This window comes from Fringilla coelebs, assembly GCF_963513975.1.
Source record: "Fringilla coelebs genome assembly, chromosome: 8".
NCBI classification, from domain to species: domain Eukaryota; kingdom Metazoa; phylum Chordata; class Aves; order Passeriformes; family Fringillidae; genus Fringilla; species Fringilla coelebs.
In genome coordinates, this window is record NC_140066.1 from 13,080,057 (window position 1) to 13,102,237 (window position 22,181).

At 38.9% G+C, this 22,181-nt stretch overlaps 1 protein-coding gene across 5 annotated transcripts in view; it reads right to left on the reverse strand.

Moving 5' to 3' along the window:
- The window catches only part of ZMIZ1 (zinc finger MIZ-type containing 1), a 335,745-nt gene that overhangs the window by 124,399 nt on the left and 189,165 nt on the right, over positions 1-22,181 (reverse strand). For all 5 annotated transcript variants that reach the window (XM_084210758.1, XM_084210760.1, XM_084210761.1 and 2 more), the window contains 2 exons: positions 14,800-14,913; positions 1,750-1,855 (listed from right to left, as the gene is read on the reverse strand). In XM_084210758.1, coding sequence (XP_084066884.1) covers positions 1,750-1,855; positions 14,800-14,913 — 220 coding nt within the window. The remainder of the gene's footprint in view (positions 1-1,749; positions 1,856-14,799; positions 14,914-22,181) is intronic.

Here is a 22,181-nt window from a genome sequence, read left to right on the forward strand (position 1 = left end):
GCATGATGAAACCCCAGGAAGACCTGGTGAAACAACTGAACACACAATAAAACTAAAGTAGTTGTGAAACCAAATACTTAAGATCATTGAAAATAAATGACTTCTATACACAACTGAGAAATAGGAAGCAAAGCAAAGGGCTGAGAAGGGTTTTAGATTATATCAAGTAAACAGAGTGTGATTTACCAGCTTTCCCAGTATTCTATCAATTAAAAAGGGAGTGAACTCTGTACAGAGCACTAAGTTAAAAAGAAACCTCATATATATTCCTCAAAAAAAGTAATTACTGGTAGAAATCAAACACTGACATTGGGCTTTTCTAGACCATGATGACTGACCAGCACCTTTCAAGACTACTCCCTCAGTGAGCCCTAAAGGAAAAGAACTATAACACCTGACTCTCAACCTCACCTCTGTAACATACTGATGGAGAGACATGTCAGGAAGAATTAGTAGGAGAGGGGAAAGAGCTATATTTTTAAAGAAAATTCAGTGCTGTCATAGCTGGAAAGCCGTCCTTGATAAGCTTTAAAAAAAAACAAAAACCCCAAACAACCAAGAAGAGATGTGATAGCTAACAAATGGATAAAGTTAATAAGAAGTCAGAGAAAAGAGACATTGTGCTTGGTCAACAGAACATTTTATCCTCTACACAGTTTTCCTGGAGGAAAATCAGACAGTGTATTCAACATTTAGTAAGATTAATGGTCCCTTCCTGTACCAAAAAAAAAAAAAAAACCCAAAAAAACCAGTAAGTCCAGTGAATATGCTTTGATGTGAAAGCCACTTTTGCATGAGGAGCTGCTTAGAACACTTAGGACAAAAGGTAGCCATGTTTTGTTTGGGGCTGATAAAAACTGCAAAGGAACATGAGAAGAAATATTAACACCCAAGCAGTTGGCTAAAAGTCACTGTTTTGGAAGAAGGTAACCTTTTCTGATGTTCCAAAATGGGGACTGCACGCCAGTTTAGTACTAAGCAGAAAAGTTATCCACGCTCAGTCTGGAATGGAACAATTATCTTCCTGTTTTCCAAGCCAGTGAACATTATGTTGACATTCATCAGCTAAGAAAAGGAGAACCAGAATTAAATGCTCCAGTTAAATCAAACATGTGAGAAGCAGAAAGACCCTTAAGTGCATTTTCTACATCTCTAAAAGGGGCAATGGCAATACATCATGATCAAATATTGCTACTTGATCAGAGACCTGTAACAGATTATTGCTGTAAAATACTGGAAAAATGGCTACTTGTTACTGCAGCACTAGAATTACTACCTACTCTTGGCTCAAAATTGTAATTCTAAGGACTAGATATACAAGAAACCATGGTACTTATTTGCACAGGCACATGTTTTGCAATAGATATACCAGGGAGTGCAGAATGGATGTGAAAGATTTAGAGGTTGACACATGACAGAAAATCAATGGTTTACCAAGACAGAGGGGTCTGAGTATGTTCATTCCCACCGTGAAATTACTAAACATCTGTGCTTCTGGAAGCAGCATTTCATCCATGAGATCAAAGAGGGCAACAAACAGCACTAGCTGGGAAAAATATAAATTTCCAAAGTCATGTATCCTCAGAAGAGCATGCCATTGAAATGCTAAAAGCAACAGAACTATAACCACCAAATACGTGTTTGCTTTTGGTTTTGTTTTTTACAGAACGCAAGACAGTCGCAGGTAGCATTTTTTACAGAATATGATCATCTGAGAATCAACAATACATCAAAAAAGGCTTTTCCTACCAGCGGATTTTGGAGTGAATTTGTCCCTGTTGGCTGCACATACTGCCAGTAGCCTGTATCCAAGATCCAAGTCAAATCCTTGCTGAGCTGCCACTCGACTAACCACCTGCAGAGGGAAAGAGAGAAAGCTTCATTAGGGGTTACTTGAGCTCTTTACAAAGTGACATTAACCTGCTTCTCAGCACTAACGTTAGACATCTGAATCTGCTGCAAGAGCACAGTACAAACATGGTTTGAGGCAGCGCTCCCCAGCAGTTTCCAACACAAGCACAGTGAAGTAAACACAGGAGTATTCTGGTAATCCAATCATTTGACCACCTTCAGAAGAAAGGCCTGGTAGTTCCATGAAAATTGGAGAGACAAAAGCCAGAAGAAATCATGGAAGAGCAATGTATGTAAAGATTGTACAGAATACACCTTTCTGTATTTGAGATGTCAGGATGAGAAATCCTCAGTCTCTCCCTCTGCTGTACAGTTCCTGGCCCTGTTCCCAAGGGCAGTGCCCAGGTCCTCTAGGTTAAAATGCCCGCTCCACACTGCTGGGCAGGGTTGTCCTACACTGTGCTCAGTGTCACAGTTGCTGCATTTCGACAATACTGTATTGGGAAGCACATTTACCACAGTTTTAGAATTAACAGGCAAGAAGCATTTGCCAAACATTACTGTAGGGTAAGACTGTTGTTGTTGACTGATCTAGAAGAACTAGCAAAACCAGGCAAATTGAAGACTGTAGTCAAGGATGAAAAGCAGTCAACTGTTTCTCCAAGCCAGCAACTCAGCTATCAGCCAAGAACGTATCCTCTTAAAATCTGCACAGCACAAACACAATCCCACAGTCATTCTGCCAAATGATGCTAAAGTTATACACAGCACAGCTTTTCTATTGCCTTCCAGTGGCACATGATGACTTCAGACTCAGAGGCACAAATAAAACAGATTATTCTTAACAGTGCCATTACTTCTTTGCATTAAAACAGTGGTGAAAGAACTGCACAAGAAACACAGCGCCATTTCCTGAGGCAAAAGCAAGTCCCTATCTTTAACAGCTTACAGAACAAGAAAATATCCTTCTCCCACCCTTTGTTCATCTGAAAGCTCCTTTCTTAATGAATGACACTGCAATTATGCGTGCCCAGGACTGCAAAAAGCAACAGTATGGAAGAGAGTAAAGAACTAATGTATGTGATAACCAACAAACATTATCCTATACTTTTTCCAATATATCCACTTTTCCTAATTAACAATTAAGAACCAAATTTATTCTTGAAAAAGAATTAACATGAATGAAGTTCCCAGGTAGATTTTTTGTTCTGTTGCTCCTTTTAATTTAAAAATTAGACATTCATAAGACTTAATCTGTGGAGTGCTCCCTCCCTAAATTTAACCTTTCCAATCTCAAAACTGAGAAGAGAGCTTCAGGGAAAAGAAGTGAAAATTGAGGATGATCAGTACAGTAATACACACCTACTGTTTTATGACATTTATTTACAATTAGAGCTTTTAGACAGAAAAGTAAAAAGGAATAAAGTAAAAGAAATTATGCAATTATTTTTGATAAACAAAAAACATCTTCAATTTGGTAGATCAGCCTTTAATCCTTTACACTTAGAAGTCCAGTTGTTAGCATCCTGGCTAAGACTCTAGGTCCAAACTTGCAAAATTAAGAAATAAGTAAAACTAATAATAATAATAATTTTAAAAATCAATAAAAACTCACCCAGAAAATCATTAAAAAACAGAAAAAAAAAAGAGGAGAATATGATATGTCATGTTTCAAGTTGAATCAGCAATTGGAGTGAGGACTGGTGGGCTGCTATGAGATCTGGAAAACACTTACACACTTGGAAATCTGTTTCCCTTTTCTACTTCCAGTATCACTGTACTTCAGCCACCCAAAAGTAGAGATATGGGGGGTGGGGGGGATGATGAAGTTCTTCTGATAAACCCAAAACCACACCTTGCAAAAGGCTCCTGAGAACAATATCTCATTAATGTACAACCATTATTTAAACTCCTTTAGCCATCATCTATTCTCCCATCACAGAGGAACACATTGCAGAGTGCCAATCAAGTCTGTAAAACAATGGAGAAAGGGCCCTCCCATGTTCTGTTTTGAAACAGCATATAATCATTAAACCATTTATTTTGAAGCTGGTCATCAGTGAGCACACAGCAACTCAGGAAATGCACTAGCTGCTTATATGCTCAATTTGTTTTAAAACGTGAAGATACAAATCCTAAGACTGTCTTAGCAAGAGGCCGAATCACTACTCTCAACTGACATCTTGCTAATTATGGAAAAATTCTACGAAGTAACTCAGGAAACAGAGAGAACTGTAAAACCCACAAAAGCCAAGTTCTGCTTGCCCTGTCTTCACCGAATACACTGCAAAGCCTTGGTCAGTGCAGTCCTAACCACAGGCTGACGCCTGACTTTCTATTCTCCCACATGACATCAGTTTCCTTTTCTTCATTTCCCCTGCCAGAGGAGCAGTGCCATGAAGCTCAGAGGGGTGGAAAGCAGAGCTTTCCAGAGTGTGCAGCCCAAGGCTGACCACAGCCTGATGGGCACAGCCTGGCCTGGCAGCTCCTACCTCCTGGTAGCTGAGGCAGCGCCCAGGCAAACACCACAGGAGAACTGAGCATGAGGAGGCAGACTCTGAACTTGACAGTGTGCAGAGGTCACCCAGTCAAACTACTACTTACTTCTTCATGCCAAGTGTGAGGGAAAACAAATTGGAAATTTGTTTTAGCCAAAAAAAAAATTTTAAAAATAATAATATAACTTTGAAAGAAAGTTCTTCTACTGACAAACTGCACAAAAAGTCCCTTCTTTCTTTCAAAAGACACTTAATAGAAATTATTAGAAATAGATATTTCTAATAAAATTTCTGTTTTGCCGGGAGTCATTTTCCATCTACAGTTTTCTTGTACGCACCCCATTAAATGCAGGAAGAAGGTGTGGTAAAGAAACTGGTGGACTTGTGCTCAAGAGGGTTTTCTCTGGTCCCTTCTGCCTCAGCTTGCTCAGCATGAATAGGGCAGTACACCTCTATTTCCTTTACAAGGAATGTTTAGGTCAACTATGATAAGGGCTCACAGCACTGCAGAATGAACTCATGGTCGAACACATGGTGCCAGCTGCGTCTTGTCTGAATTTTTAAACAAGGCTTACAAATATTTGCGTTGACTGTATTTCAATATTTTCTTTCAACTGTGACAGGTTAAAGACTTACTTTTATTTCAAAATTAATGTCAATGGAACAGATCATACATCCCCCTCCAAAGACCCTCTTTCAGGTGGTCTACAATTCAAGTCAGACATTGCTCACTTGGTACTTGTCAAACTTTCCTCTGCATGCAAGGCTTTTTAAACAGACACTGAGAATTCTCAGAAACAAGAAGACAAATGTGTCATAGGAGCAGGATCCTCAAAACACAAAGAAATAGCTACAAGACATTTGAAAGTTCAATATATCCAGGTCAGCAGACCCTGATGAAATTTACCTTTGAGTGCCTCAAAGGGATTTACCTGGAAAAACAGTGTAACTGCTAATGATTATCTTCAGAAATTCATTCAAGACAGAGAGCTTGGAGATATACCAAATCTGGTTTCAAGATTGTAAAAGTGACTCTCAGAAAGTACATGTATCCAGAGAGACAACAAAAACAGGTATTAAAGAAGTACTAGGTGAGCAATACAGAACATCATCATGAATACATCAGCACCATGCAATTTCCTTTGACAAGTTACCATATCTTAACTCTAATGTCTTTTGACATTGTCTCATGTAACACTATTGTAACAAAGGAATATAGCCCAGATGACAGAAGTATAAATTTTAATCAGATTATTGATTACAAGTCCTTTGTCAAATCAAAACTTCTTCTTGTTACAGGTAATTTCTATGTATTTAGTCCTGACTTAGACAATGACAGAGTAAACTGCAAACCTTCTAGGTGGTTTTGCAGGCAAAGAGTCTGCAAACACTTAACAGGAGAGGGTAAGAATTTAAAATTACCATTATAACCAGGAAAAATGTTGCAAAAATGAGACCAAAGACACACATGAAATAATACAGATTGGAAAGAAAGAAAAATTAAATCCCTAAATAGAAAATGAGGAACAGACATTAATCTTCTCAATGTATATGTGACTCACTGGGAAAATGTTTGAAGTATTAAAAATCATCAGGCACTCGAAAGACCTACCTATCATTCTCTGGCTTTTGGAGGGTAAGGGGATTTATAGTAGACCAGACTGTCTCTGTATCAGATCCTGGCTTGGAGAAAAAGAGTAGACAGCATGGTCCCTTAGGTCTGCCCCAAGCCAAACCTCAGAGATTCCAGACACCTGCTGCGGACTGGAGCCATTCAGCTCAGCCTGAACCATGTCCCAGGAATTCTACCACATTTGAAACCTCCCATGATTTCAGGCTTATTCAGGTACCAGTGCAGATCAGATGGGATCAAGGCATCCCATGTCTTCAATAATCCATTACATTTTATGGCTAAGTGATAATGATAACATGTGTAAAGACACTCTTTCTCTAACTACAAATCCAAATCCAGCAAATCAGCATATTCAGACAATGTATAGCTGGTACCACACGTTTAACCATGACTTCATTCTGCAAAGCTGTGAGAACTTAGCTTACTTGACATAACCATACATAACATAGCATTCCATTGAAAAGTAGTGCATTAAAAAAACCCCAAAATCAGACATAGTTTCCAGTACCACAACCATAAACTGAGATCATCATCCTTTATCATGGGTGAGAGAGGTGCTTGGCCAGCTCAAGGTTCAAACCTACTATTTCTTTATGTTATTTTACAATAACATTCCAGACAGCTAGACTCTATAAAAGATAGCCTATTTCCTAAACACACTTGCAACACCTAGTTTTATTTAAATTTTGATAGGGCACTAACAGCTATTTTAAGCTACCTTTAAGGGAATATATACCCCATCTGCAAACAAACATTATTATAACATCAACTGCCAGTAAGAAAATCTGATCACTTCAAACCTCTGAAATCTTTAATGTGAATAATTCAGACAAACAGCTTTCAAAAAGGAGACATTGCATTCGCTGTCTGTGACTCAGCTCTGCAGAGTTCCAGATGTCTTAACTCTCAGGGTCATTGACAGTGAGGAGAAAATGATAAGAGTGAGGTTTTAATTACATAAAAAGCAGACAAATATGGCTACCAGCATCTTTTCTTTGCTGGATTTACCTGCAATACTTCCCCTCCTTCCTTTCTCCTTTTGCAAGGCTAAGGAGCTTCACCACGGAGCTTCACTCCCGGCCCTGCTCGTCATCACCCCACGAAGTACTGGAACAATGTGGCTCTCAACCTAACAGCCCTGTTAATCAAGAGAGCTACACGACTGCTTATTTCTAAACTCCCTTCCCATTATGTTGCACTTTCAATGAAACTCTTAACTAGCAGCAGTCAAGAGCACTCCCCCCTGCTGGCATCAGAATGAATTTTACCAATTCAATTTGCTGGTTGCTCAAAACTAAAAATGCCAGCTGATTGCTAGTTCAGACGGCTCCGTGTTCAGCCACTTGTGCATACTTGAAATTATCTGAATGCAGTTTGAAGACTACAGCAGAAATTTTGTAATTAGAATTCTGCAATGTAGATGGTAATTTTTCCCCCTCAGTAACACACAAAGATCAGATAAACAGGAAGCAAATTGAGGAATTTTGCAACATGAATAGTGATCTGCCTCAAACAGAAAAAAAAAAAAGGGTAGGAAAAGGAGGAAGAAATCTGTGATCTGAAGTCCTGATCTGATGAGACTCTTACACTCCAGTTGCAGAAGGGCTGCCTCAACAATAGAGACAATCAAAGCAAGTCAGGGAAGTTATATATATCATTAAGTAGTTTCTTGCCTTTGATGCTTGAAAACAGACATTAAGTAGGTTCTGCAAATGTAAGAGACTTTACAGAGTCCTTGTATTCAAATTAAGAGTTTTCTTAAAAATTATTTCCCACTCGCTAAGATGGATAAAGGCCATTATTTTCAAAGTAAAACAAGCCAGTATGCCTGCCATGTACTTGGTGACACTTCCTGCAACGGTGATGTAAATCATGCAGAATAAGGCTATCTCCTCCTTTACATCCTCTTCCTCTCTGCTTCTTTTAACAACCACTAACATCGAAGAGAAGGTCACTATACTCAACCCTCTCCACTGAAAATTGTCCCAGAGGAAAAGAGGCAGGGACTGTGTTGTAATTAAACCAGCTGATCACTGGGTCACTGCAATACTGCTGCCACCTGAGTCCTGGCACACTCTGAACAGTGATTTGCGTGAAACACACACTGCACATACAAACAAAGTGACAAGGGACTTCCAAAAACACTTCACTTTGGAGAGCAGGAGATCTCGATGAGTTTTAGATAGCCCATGACAAGACTAAGAGAGTTTAGTAAAAAGGGCTTTAGCAGACACGAAGTGAAAGGACAAGCAGTAACACTGAGTTATTTGGTAAGCTGGGAAGCAGTGTGTTCTGTGCCTGCTGGCTGTACCCTGGCAGTACAGGACGTACACAGCCCTGGAGTGCTGTGCTGCTCTGCAAACACAAAGCTCTGTGTTCAACAGATGCCTGGAGAGCATGAAAGGAGCAGAATTTCTTCCACGTGAACTTTTTGCTCTGGAAGTCTTGGATACAAAGAGTAAATGTACCATTTCTAGGGGTCTCATGGGCAGCTGCAACCTCCCATTTTCTGGGTATAGATATGCTGAACCACTCTTCCACCTAATTAATCACATTCAAATCCTGATCTGATTAGAAAACTGATTTTTGGAATGTCACAGGTTGATTTTTGATTATGTACTTTTCTGCATTAAACAGAATGAATCCAAGCAAGCATTAGCTGCATTTGAAGTCTGAGATATCTTGTTATGGAAACCTCACATTATTCAGATATGCCATTCTTGGCTTTTTTTTTGTTGTTGTTTTATTTTTTGTTTGTTTGGTTGGTTTTTTCTGTTGTTGTTTTTTGTTTTTTCAACATGTATGTCTTTTTTTTTTAACCAATTGTGCTCTTCATACCATATCAGACAAGCTAAAATAGATTTCTATATTATGAAACTGAGAGAAGTTAGGGTTTTTTTTCTCCTTAAAATGATCTAAGATTATCTAACAGTCTCAATTCCAGGATTTTCTAAAGAGAAATGCAGTTTAAAATATTACTGCACTATTGTATCAGTATCATTAGAACATGAACTTTTAGTGGATACTTCCATCAGTTTATCATCAATGCTTGTTATTTCAGCAACTCTTATCTGCTGTACAGAGATGTAGTAAGAACTACAAGCAGAACAAAAAATTTCAATGAAATCCATAACCTTTAGATGAAGTACAGCTAGGACTACAGCTTTGTGTTTTGTTTGTTTGCTTGTTTTAATTTAAAGATAATATTTCTTTCACAATACAGGTAGGCTTCCCACATCTAAGGACTGAGGCAGACCCAGTATTTGGAGAGGAAAATCTAGAAGATTAAGATTTGGGGGGGAAGGCATTTTAAATTACTATTTCAATTACTATGTCAGCATAGTTTTTTGTGGACAATCTGGGGTAGGAAATCTTTGCATCTTTTGCATGCAAAGAGAGATTCAGATCCCAACCACAGTAGTTAGAGACAAAAGCCTTCACTACAGCAGCTCTCTTACATTCAGTGATGTACCAGGAGCCAGCCCAGGTAAGCACATCCTGCTTACCTAAATTCCTCCTACTGACCAAAACCATTGTAGTGATGGATTTTAATTTCTTAGGTGAAGCCTCTAGATACAGCCACAGAGTAACTGCACATAGCTTTGCCTCTCTCACTCTTTTATTTCTTGATCGGACTGAAGAGCGCTAAAGAACGATAAACTTGGTGCCTTGTAAAGCTGAAGCACAGCAAGAGAACAAGGCAGTGCCTTTACGGTCCTTTGCTGAAGACAAGTCTGTAAATCTGTCCATTTTGCTCTCAGCTGACTCCTCATTTCCATTTTTGCTGCAGCATCAACACAGACGTTACCCAAAGCTTCGATAAGATCATTTACGTGTTAAACTGCCTGGCAAAAGCAGACCATGGGATGAGACTACAGCACACCTGAGAAGGGGCAGAAATGAACACAACAGCCTGGGCCAAATGCTGACTGAAAGTCATTTGTACTGCAGTCTACTTTGAAGCATTCTTTCCTGAAAAGCTTTTGAGCAATATTTTGCTTCTGCCTCCCATACACAGAGATATAATTCAATTACTGTGTAACTTTTTGCTCAATGTTATTGTTAAACATGACTTTTAGTATCCACATGGATTGGTAAATGGTTAGGAGAAAAGTTAACCTGTGAGTGATTAAAGTACTTGGATTTCTTTGCTTGGTATCTGATTTGGCCAAAATATGTTTATTTTTTAAACTGCTGTGTAGTAACTGAAGCTGTTTATTTCAGAAGACTGTAAGGTAATTCCACATACAGTACATTTTTAAAGAATTATATTTTAAATTTATCAGGACTATCAGGGTTGCCATAATAGATTCTAGTACTAGAGTAAGAAATTTTTTCAATCCTAATAAAAACACTGCTATGCTTTGTTTGTGGGAAGTGGAGGCTGTTTTCATCTGCTCCACATAACACCATGGAAGAAGTAGCATTATTACAAAAGAATACCCTATCCATTGCCATTTCAATAATTTACAGAATCAGTGATTTCAATTATAATTCTGTTTCTGGCCCACAGACTGTCTATTTGATTTGAAAATAACTACTGTTGAAAAAGAACACCTAGCTTTTCTTGGCAAGTTAGAAAAAATTTTATTGTCTCTGAGAAAGATCATTATTTGTTTGCATGAGCTCTGTAAAAGCTGTTTAAGGGAACCTTTCCACAGCCTGTAGCTTGCAAGAAATAAAAGAGATTCAAAGCTTGCCCCTTTATCCCTTACTTATTATTTATCTGTTGAAATGAGTATTCTTTATAAATTTTTATTACCCACTCACTTTAGTGATTTTCTGTACAAGAAGTTAAGCTCTAGAATTAGTGTCTCAGAACTGTTTGAACACAGCAACACAATGCACTTGGATCACATTTTGGTCAGAAGAGGCACAGCTTTTGGGGCTCAGTTAACGCAAAAATATTTTCTATTTAGGGCACAAGTAAACTTACCTATGTATCCTTTTCTATTTGACTGTTTGCACTGCACAGAAATACCCAAATTTTATTCATAGGCCTTGACAGCATTAGCCTACTTTCTTTATCACAAAAGGAAATTATTTAAACTCTAAATGAGTAATCATATAAAGTATCCATTATGTGAAGTATTTGACAACTGAAATGAAGCTGACATATCTTATTAGGTACCTCTCTGGCAAAATTTACCTCTTGTATCAAATCTTGAGTTTCTTCTAGAGATAAGGAAACCATTCCTATTACATTGCACACAATGTCACTGGAGCCCACAGTAGCAAATGTAACTTCAGAATTATAAAGTACTGCTGATGTGGAAAAACTATCTACTGCAAATAGCCAGTATGTATACTGTGCACAGATTATACAAAAGAAAAATGCAAAAAAACCACTAAGGCAAGACAAACACTAGACATGTGTTACACATGTTGTTGTTCAACAATTACTCTCTAGCAAACTCATGAAATTTTCAAGTAACCAAGATTTATCTAAGTGCCAGTATTACAATTTAAGAAAACCCTCTACAACAGGCTATTCTGCATATTATTCTATATATATTTTCTATATATTATTATCAAAACCAGTAATTCCATAAATGAAGCTGGAAGCTCCTCTGCTACTGACAAGGCAGAGTATTTCTAAGATAATTCTTCTGCATCTATTCTAAGACAGGCAGCAAGAATACCAACATTCAGGTGGTTATCCAGTTAGCAGACATTACTGGCAGTCCCAACACAAAGACAGCGTGCCAGGTAAACAGAACTACTTCTAAGAACCACTTCTTAAATGAAAGCCTTATTTCAAGACTGTGAGCATATCTGTCCTTTATTAATCAGATAAACTCTAATTGGTTAATTTTTGCAAAAGACTATACACAGGACTTACATGATGCAAAGGATCTGTTATACCTATTATACCTATGTTATGTTGATCTCTGATAACCTATTAAGCTTGGCTATTCATACCACAATAGATCTGTTTTGCTGCTCTGTCATCACACCTGACGCATTTCAACTTTGCAGTGTGTGAATGACTCTTTGCACATTCCTGAGAGAGCCTGCCTTTCTGCATTCATGACATCCTCATAAGTTGCAATTTGAATTAGTATATGACGTGTTACCACTCGTAGGACATGATCACTTCATATCCCTTGATGGTTCCAGAGCAGCTTAGCATACCACTTTTTCCCTGGTCAGAGAGTTAATGCAACAGAATGTCATAAAAATAACAAAAATCATTCTCAATACTACAGGGGGGAAGCTTTATGAGCAAGCAAGCATTTTTAGTATTTGTAAAATTTCCAAATTAAATTCCTTAAAGAACCACACAGCTCAAATGTTGCAATGATGGTAGAGATCACTTGCTTTAAAAAGTATATCCAAAAATATGGAAATTTTAAGGGAATTTGACTTTGAAGGTCATTTTAAAGGCTAGAAAAATAAAACAATAATCCTGTTTCAGCAGTTGAATAGACTTTCATACTGATTTTTCATTTTTCTTGTAGCATAATCCTCACAAAGAAGTAAAAACTGGTAAACCTTATCAGCATTAAGAAAAATAGACTTCTGATAGTGCAGAACATGAAGCTATGCAATCTGGTGTTAAATCTGCCCGTGATATTCCATTATTTCAGCTACCTTTGACTTATTTGCAACTTTCTGAATAATTTGTCTGAAAACAGACTGAAGTTCTATCATGTTTGTTAAAAGCAGACAAACCCCTCTTCCTGTAAGGAAACAAAAAGCCAAAAAATCTATGTCTGCTAAATTATGAATCACAACGTATTAATTAGAAATAAATTATGTATGAGTAAGCTTAAGAAAAAAATATACATGTACGGAGGGGAAAAAAAAACCAAAAAGAGACCTTGCCCACTGTCCTGCTAAGGTATGAAGAAGATACAGGAAGTACAAACCTCTTGGGATACAATCATGCTGTTAAAGCTGTTTAATGGGAAGCAGGAAGAGGAAGAGTGATGGACACAACAAGAAATTAAAGAATATCTTTCTTAGAGGGATTCTAAAATTAAGAACAAGAAACATATTCATTGCAGTTTATAGGCATTCTGCAAACCCTGTGTATTCATCAAACACAGAACAAGCCACCTGGTTAAGTTCCTGTGTTATTTCCTTGTGAGGAATGCAGTGAAATGACAACACGTGATGAAGATGCTGCTGCCAGTCAGTCCTACACTGCAGACAGCTCTCTCCCACAGCAAGCCTGGGAAAGGGGGCATGCCATCCTGTTCAAATTTCAGGGAGAAGTATGAAACAAAAGTAATATATGTGGCTCAAATATTAACAGTACTTAGATGGTAAGATTGGTTTTTTTATTTCAGTCTTGTCGGAAGAAAAACAGTATTTTCATTTCAACACACTGAAAACCACGTATTGTGTTTTACCTCACTAGTTTTCATGGAACATTTCCTGCCCACTTTCTGTACACTCTGTGAGGAGAATGAATCACTGACAGTCAGACCTTATTTTGACCCTTCACTTGGGCAGGGCTGAAGATCTGCTCATGTAGAAAGAAAAGATTTAAACAGCAAGGAAGTCGCAGATCAGACTCACAATGCTCTAGCAGGGGCTGCAGAGAAATACTATGCACAGATTGCCCAATTATACTGAGGTGAATGTCTCCTTTCCCAAAAGCTACCCTGAAAAATGCTAGCAAAGTTTTTAAAAAGCATAAATAAAATATAGTTACGGTCACATTGGACATTATGTGCATTTTCTCATAATTGAGGCTACTGATAACTTTTACTTCAAACAGAATTGTTAAATATTCTGTCTTTGGACTATACCATTTTAAAGTTCCTTTATTTTATTTTTTCTCTGACTGGAAGATTATATGCATCTCCTATGATAATTGGATTTATTCTAACTTTCTGACATTACAAATCTGAGGGATGCTATACACTGGAGCACACTAAGATGGAGCCATTCCTTAACATTTGGATTTCAGGCAACTAAATCTCAGTCTTAATGTCTGTTTTATGTATGCCAGCTACACATTGCATGAAAATAATCCACACACTTCTGCCCCACAACAAATAAAATGACAGTCCCTTCATTAATAATTTCAGAATTTCTGGGTTTTTTGTGACTATTTATTTAGATCATCTTGCTTGGCAAATTGCAGTGAGGCTTTTAACCCTTCTGCTCAGTCAGAATTTAATTCATCTAAAGTCTTGACTCCACATAACAGTTCTGGACTGCTGCTGCTGGAAAACAAAAGTTTCAAAACCAAAATCCACAGAAAAATACATATTTTAATGCATTATAATGAAGCTGCTTTAGGAACTACAGTGGTCTTAATGAAAAGTGAATGAAAAGAAAAGCACTGAAATCAACGAAATTGTTGGAATTAGGATTTCAGGATTAGACCAGCAGTCAATTTGTGCAACAAAGTAAGCTGAACAGGCATGCCAGAAACACGGTTTCACTGTAGGAACAGGAAATTTAGAATAAAAGGCAAGTGGTCCTTCAGCCCTACCAAAAACGCCAAAGGAAAACAAATACCTGGAAAGTTCATCACTCTGTAAGAGTATGGCTCACTTAGCAATTTCAAACCATGAAATAATACTGTATGTGTATAACAAATAATCTAGCCTGTGCATTTGTAAGTAATCTAACTGAAATGTTTAGCCCTCTTATGCTCTAACTTCTTATTGCATTTTGCTTCCTGTTAAGCAATGGAGTCAAATAAACAGGTCTTAGGCTCTGGCTTTATGTATTTAAAGTAAAATGACAAAAATTCCCCTAAAATGCAGATTCTGAAAGTCAAGTTCCCTTGGCCACGAGAGAGTGAGCACAGTATAAAACAGCACTGGAGCCGCTGTCACAGTAGGATGGACGTACCGTCAAACAGCCCATCAGGCTCTGCTCAAATGGTCTCTGGAAGGCTCTGGGGTCTCCACACCAGTCCAGGAGCTCTGTTGCTGCATTATGGAAGTTTGCTGGGTTCTGTAAGTGCTGGAAAGGGAAGGCAAAGCAACATGGTAAATAACATACACGAGGGCTGACATATTCCTTTCTACATCACATTATTCCAAAGTCTGGCAAGTAGGAACAGGATGTAATTCAAAAGCAAGACTCAATTGCACAGTGAATGCAGAAAATCCTGCTTCATTCTTATTAATACTTACACTGTTTTCTGACATGACTTCATTAGTTAGAGACAAGCTGTAGCTGAAATACCAGAGCTCCCCAAACTCTTTCCTCCACAGCACCACCTCTCCCACCTACAAATCATAGTGGATTCCACTTGGAAGTTCAAATTGCCCGAGCCCAAATTAAGCAAACTTTTAGTCTCAGGTTCAATGTCTTTGAAGTGTGTTTATGCCCTGCTACATGCCAGCACAGAACCTTCCAATAATCAAGATTTCCATCTTTGCTGCTGGCCAATGAGGCAAACGTGACAGACTCAGAAAATGCCAGTGCCAGGGAGAAGCACACACACTATACCAATCCTTTCCAGGAACCTTGGCTTCTGCTGCCTGTGACATCATCATGAGCAATTCGGGTGATCAGCTTCAGGATCATGAAAAACAGGGGGTTATTTCTTAACTGAAAATGCTTCCACATGCACAGAAAGCATGCAGACATTTCAGAGGGGAACCCTACCTCTCCTGAAGAGGATGGCAGGATTTTGAAAGAGAAAAAATAAATCTGTTTTTGTTTTGAAATTTGCATGGGCAATGGATGTTTTTTCTTGACTATCACATTAATTTCTGCCTTTTCACTGAACAACAGGAAGTCCTAATTTCAGAGGCACTTAGTAAACTTACCTAATACTATTGTTCACACTGTCATTCCTCATTGTCTACATTGCCAAAGTATTCCAAAATTTTAGCTGGAGCAGAGGGATGGAACAACAAAGGAGGAATTCAATTTCCAACAGTAATATTGCTACTAAATTCTCCAGTTCTGGTGATGGTCAATGAGTCAGTGAAAACTCCAGAAACAATAAGAAAAGAGAGTATTAGGAATTGTTGAGTTTTTTTTAAGTAGCAGTTTTATAGCTTGGAATTGCTGAGAAAAATATGAAAATGATATGAGTGTTTTATCTGGGAGGCACAAATCTCAGGGGCATAATTTTTAAAATATATCATTACTTTTAAATCAGTTGCATAATTTGGGAAAACATGACTGCTCATTTCTAAGCATCTGGATGAACTATAATGTTCATAACCTATTTTTTCTCCCTTCATCCCCTCATGCCTGAGTAGCTGCATATATTAACTTCATGACAAATGAAGGGAAAAAAAAAAAATTCCTCCCATGCCAGGTTTTCAGGAGTTCCCAGTCTGTGAGCTTTTGGACCGTGTTACATTAGATAATTCTTATTCAATGAATGCTCTTGGTCAGAAGCCTTGTTTTAACAAGGGATGACTGACATGCAGGGCATGGATTTTTAAAACAATAGCAGAATTTGAGAAAGCAGACAGGCATTGTGCAACGTGGGTTTCTACCTCTGCTCTACCAACCAGTGAGAGCTTTACCTAGGCTGCACTTCAGAATTACATCTCTGATCGTATAATTATTGGTGGAGGAGTCAAATGACTGTACACAGATTAAAGGCAAGAATCCAAGTCAGTACATGTAAGAAGCCATATTGTAAAGCTTCATGTAAAAAAAATCCCATGAACAGAGACAGTAGTTTGGGTTATGAATCTACCAAGTAAAAGGGAAAAGGATTCCTTTTTGAACTCTTCACTTAAACCACCAGAGAAGTGACTGCCTGACACCAAATCTCTCAGTGAATACAGCTCCTTCCACAGGCCTCTTTGATCTGCAGGGGAAACAGAAGTCGCTTCAAACCTCTCTACAACAGCACCTGTAAGCTCTGCTAATATCAAATACACTATTTCCAGAAGGCAAGAGAGGCACATGAGCTGGTGAACAAATTGCACTATTTTGAATGCCTACTGTACTGCTAGGACTTAGGTCACAGATCTCTCTGAAGGGAAAAACTAACCCAAACCAAAACCACAGAAACAACATAAGGAAAAATTCACTGAAACCTATGCAATTTTGTTTGTGAAACAGTTTTTAGTAACTCTTCCCTCCTTGTGGGAAAGGAAATGAATTGAGATCCACTAATCAAAAGCCCTAAGTAAGAGCTACATGATATTTATTCTCACCAGTGTTGCTGCTTGCCAGACACACACATCATCTGCTAAAGCTTACAAAGAAATTTCGCCATTGAGAAACACACACTATACCTGAATGAGAACAATTTTTATAGATACAGGCTAGCAGATAAAAAGCAGGGCACACCCTTATCCACGTGCTTAATTTTTGGTTTAGCACCACAGAAGGGTAATTTCTACTTATCATAACACCACTGAAAAGCAGTATTTTTTTTTCCTAGACTAAAGTAGATTAAACATGTATTAAAGTTGCATTTTGCTATGGAAGAAAAGGCTCCTTCTACTTGCCTGTGCCAAAGTAGGGGCGACCTCAATGACTTGGTTTTAACTGCTTGTTCTGCAACCCTCCAGCAAGCTATTTCACTGCATCAGGACTCACCCCAAGGGACACTATCAGAACCCACTTAAATACAGAGGGGATACTGAAAATCCTTCAGACTTCTTAAATGCAACTGCCCCACTGAAACTTGTTCAGAAACTCACTGGGCAAGATAAGCAATTCTATTAGTTCCATCATAGACTAAAATCTCTAAACAAAACACAGACAAAGTCAGAATACCAGTGGGTCCTGCCTCTGTGCAGTGGATTTGAGTAGTTTATGGGATGAGATAAAACTTGGTCTCGAGAGGATGTTTCTTGCAATGTTGCACAGAGTTCTGTCTGGGACATATTTCTTGCAGCTTTCTGACTTTCTAAATAATCTTAAATTCAGGTTCTCCTCCAGTTTTTCTTTTTTGCATTCAAAGGCTAAGGCTACTTTTGTGGAAAACAAACAGAAGATCCACCATGAACCAAAGCATGGAGGTGCAATTCCTTCCCTCAGTTACATAAGAAAACATGCCAAATGCCTGCTATGATTTTTATTTATTGACAACTTAAACACTGTATGTGGAGCAAAAAGCTCCAGTGTCATTCACATCTTCACAACAAAAAGCCTGCCTGAGAAGAATATTACATGTACCATATTCATCAAGCAGGAAAGAAAGAGATATTCTCAGTTCTCGATCCAAGAACAGAAGTACAAAACAAAGCTTATGCCAAATCCATCCATCAGCTTTGTTGTGAAGCATTTTTCATGCATGGCTCTATCTTCTTCAACTGAAATTATTGGCACCATTCTGAAGAAGCAAGGCATGTGTCTGAAGAGTCTTGTCTGAAACTGTGCTTCTTGTAAACAAGGGGAAAAAATCCACCTCATTAGTAGCTGGGTTAGAAAAACGTGACAATGAACCCGATCTGGTTAAAACACATCTTGATGTATCTTCAAAGCTGCTAGTGAAGGGCCACCTAACAGCACCATGCTTGCAAGCAATCATGTTTTCAGCAAGTGGAGAGGATTTGTATGAATAAAATCTGAAGCAAAAAAGAACAAAGCCAATGAACTGAATGAAGCAGTTATTTACCAGATTGCTTTTAGCATCATTTGCTTTTCAGAAGACTGTTAGCAAAACATGACAATTTCTATAATTGAAAAAAATTAGAAGATTTTCAGTCTAATCATTTATAACACCCCAAATTTAATATTCCCTTAGCCTGAATAGAACAAAAATCACAGAAATACTTGACGCATGGGAGCATGTTAATATTGTGGGGATCACCAGGTGATGCTCTGAAGAGTTAGTCTGAGTCTCAGAGTCATATTTGATCTTGGAAGGGATCTCTTGCTCTTTGTAGCGACTCAATTAACAGTCTGGCATAGGGGAATAGAGAGAACAGCAAAAGACTTTGCTATCCATTTCACCATCTCCAAAGAAGAGTGAACTGTACCAGCCAAGTCCTTTTCTGAGGACTGCTGACATTTGAGCTGGATTCCAGGGAAGATGGGAACATCTACTGCTGCTCGTGACCACCTCTGGCTTAAATGCTCTATTTACCTAAAGAACAGACCACCTTTGTGCCTGTACAGGCAGAGGATGCAGGTACAGTAGGACCCAAGTTCATCAGATTCCACTGCAACTGTCTGTGCGCCCACCCCATGGTTTCTGTCATCTCCTGGGGTGAGGGCAACAATGATAGTGTTGAGAGTTACATACAACAGCTGACATGTGGCATTTTTTGGTCCCAATGTTTCAAAATACAGCCACCCATTGAAATTGTTACTCCCTTCCAATCCAACAGTGATCAGAAAGTCTTGATATACAACAAAAACCCTGCAAAGGGCACAAAAATATAAACTTCATTCCACATATGAATTCAGGCCCTTATGAGTTAAAAAGGTATATATAATTAAGATCTTATTATATAGAAGGATACTGAAGCACAATTTGAGTACCCTCTGGGTGGGTGGGTGAAAAATGGGTGAAAACCACTTCCTGCAACCCAAGATTCAATATGATTTTGGAGACTGAAACCAATTACCCACATTAAAACATGGCAATGATGATGGCCTTATCTCCTCTAAATAAAGAAGATTGCAACCCTTCTCTACACTTGTGTACTTTAGACAGAACAGTCTAGTAAGAAATGTAAGAATATCAGTTAAAATTAAGAACAGTTACAGAGGTTTAATATTATCTCACATCAAGAAATGCTAATGTGACAGCAATGGTATGGAAAATGAATCCTTTAAACATGAAATCCATATGTTCCTGTTTGCTGCTATAGAAAACAAATGTTGAATTTCAATTTACAAATGACATCTCTAGTGGAGGGGTTTTTTCCTCTTTTCTGTGGAATATATCAAACTGAAGGCAGAGACCTAATTTGCCGCAATTTCACCTATTCAAAATGAGATGTCATGCAAGTAAGTTTTTGAGCAGCAAACTGCTTAACTATGCCAAACAAGTTATTGCATTTATTTACGTGATGTCGCAGCAAATTATGGAGGCTGACTCAAGTTGTCTGTTTGTTTTGCCGAGTTACGTCTGCTCTGTGTCTCACTCCTTGATTTAATTGAACTGCTGAAGATAATATAACTTATCACACAGACATTATGCCATGTTGTAGATTCTAGGTTAATTAACAGTAGCCTACAGTCACTGAATTTCTCACATGGTTAGCCACTTGGACCCTGTCTACTGTCTAGCTCCACTAATCAACGAGTCTGGGAATTTTACATCAGCAACACAAAACACTGGCAACACAGGGAGCTTTTCAGCGCACAGAAAAAGAAAGCACAGAGAGATGCAGGTAGCCTTTTCTTTGCTCTGAAATTAACCCCTTCCTACACACCATGTGGCGAGACTGCACGCCTGGCAAACCTTCTGGTCCCTCAGCTGGGGAGAGTGAATCCAGGAGGCAGCTGCTCTCCTGCAGGACAGAAAGTCTGGGCTCCTGTTCCACAAGCACTGGGGGCTGCCTGCCCTAGAAGGCTCCTGCCTTCCACTGCCTTCTCCTGCCTGCTCCCCTGCACAGCACCTGAGCAGACATGCCTGCCTGCATGGTGAATTAGCCCCATTCTGCACTAACAATCTGAGCTGCCCTGGCCCTCCAGGATGGCAGGCAGGGCAGGTCCTTGAACCTTAGCACTAGCAGGGGAGACAGCAGCAGTGTGAGCCACTCCAGGGGAGGCCCTTCAGGAGCCCATGGGAATAGGCACGTGTTACAGCCCAGCGTTTGTACATACCAACGCTAGTCTGAAGCTGACCTAAATCCTAGGATACATTTTGTTGGTGATGCTTAGTTGTCTCTGTGAGCTTCCTTGCCCAAACATGTACTTCCAGCACTTTCAGTGCCTCAGACCACACTTGCTGTTCTGACTGTGATCTAACCTCCCAAATGCAGACTTTCAGTCACCACCCACAGTGAGATCCCTTATGTGACCACACAATCATTAGACCTGACTCAAAGAAAGTGGCAGCAAACAAAAGGTAGGGCCGGGAAGGTACCAGGACTCTGCTCTCAGCAGCAGCTTTGGATTAAACGCATGGCGAAACTTCTCCCAAAGGTGGAGCTGTATCATCAATGTAAGAGGATGACACAGTTAAGTTCACAGCATAAATACTCCTCCTGCCTCATAACATCCTTCCTTTAAAAAAAGAATAGCTGTACTTTCAATTATTTCCGGCCAGATAAATATTTTGTTATTAATATTCCTCATTATTCTACAGAAACATAATGCATACAAATAAAGGTGCCAAGAGGAAACACAGTTTTTTAGTGTTCTGATACCCAGCATATTTACTCTTGAGGTAATCCTGAGACTTCAGCCAAGTTTAAACAACAGGTTCACCTGTATGCTCTCAGAACTTTCCAACAGGTCCAGAATTTCAAGGTATATAAAACCCAGCACAAAGCCCATCTCTTCCAAACGATGAGGCCAGGTACTCTGCGTGACATAAATTTTGTATACATTTGAAATGCCTGTGTACAGCTCTGAGGTTCACATGACCTGCTTGCTACTTTCAGCTGCAAACATGCAAGTTTTCAAGCCTTTCTTGACAACAATTGAAATTAAAATTCTCATATGGTTGCAATTCTATGAATTTAATAACAAAACCAGAAAAGTAGCTACCAAAAAAAAAATATATATATAAAAGTAACTCAAAACTATAAATGCAGAACCTATAATTCCTTTGGAGCTAAACTGATTGATAATGCGTGGTGAAGGAGCTGACCCACTTCACTTGTGCTGATGGAACTGACTCTGGTGTTAGAAAAGAGTATGGTGTATCTCACTCTGACCCTTGAGATGGGATTTAGTGGCCAGGTGCTTTGGCAGATTCTGCAATGTATTTGAGACTATTTTTTGCCCATCTTAATGCTCATCCAGACATGTCTGCAGTCATGTGTAATGAAAATGCACTTCATGTGCTGAAGGGGGGCAAATAGGGAAGTAGGGAAGGATGGGACCAGGAAGAGAAAGGGCAGAGAGAACTGGCAGAGATTACATGCCCTTCAACTGAAACAACTGGGAGCAGAATTACTGTGCTCCTGCACATGCGGCAAAGGGCGTTCAGCTCCCAAAGGAAAACAAATCACGTCTCTTAGGACTGTAAATAGGATTCCTGGTCAGACACCCTTGACAGAGCATAACCACAGGGAGACAAAGCTGGTCTCTCTGTTACTCAGTGCACAGGTACACTGCTACTAGACCTCAATTCGATGGCTCACTCATTGCCATAAGACCTGCAAATCAGCAAGAGCCAT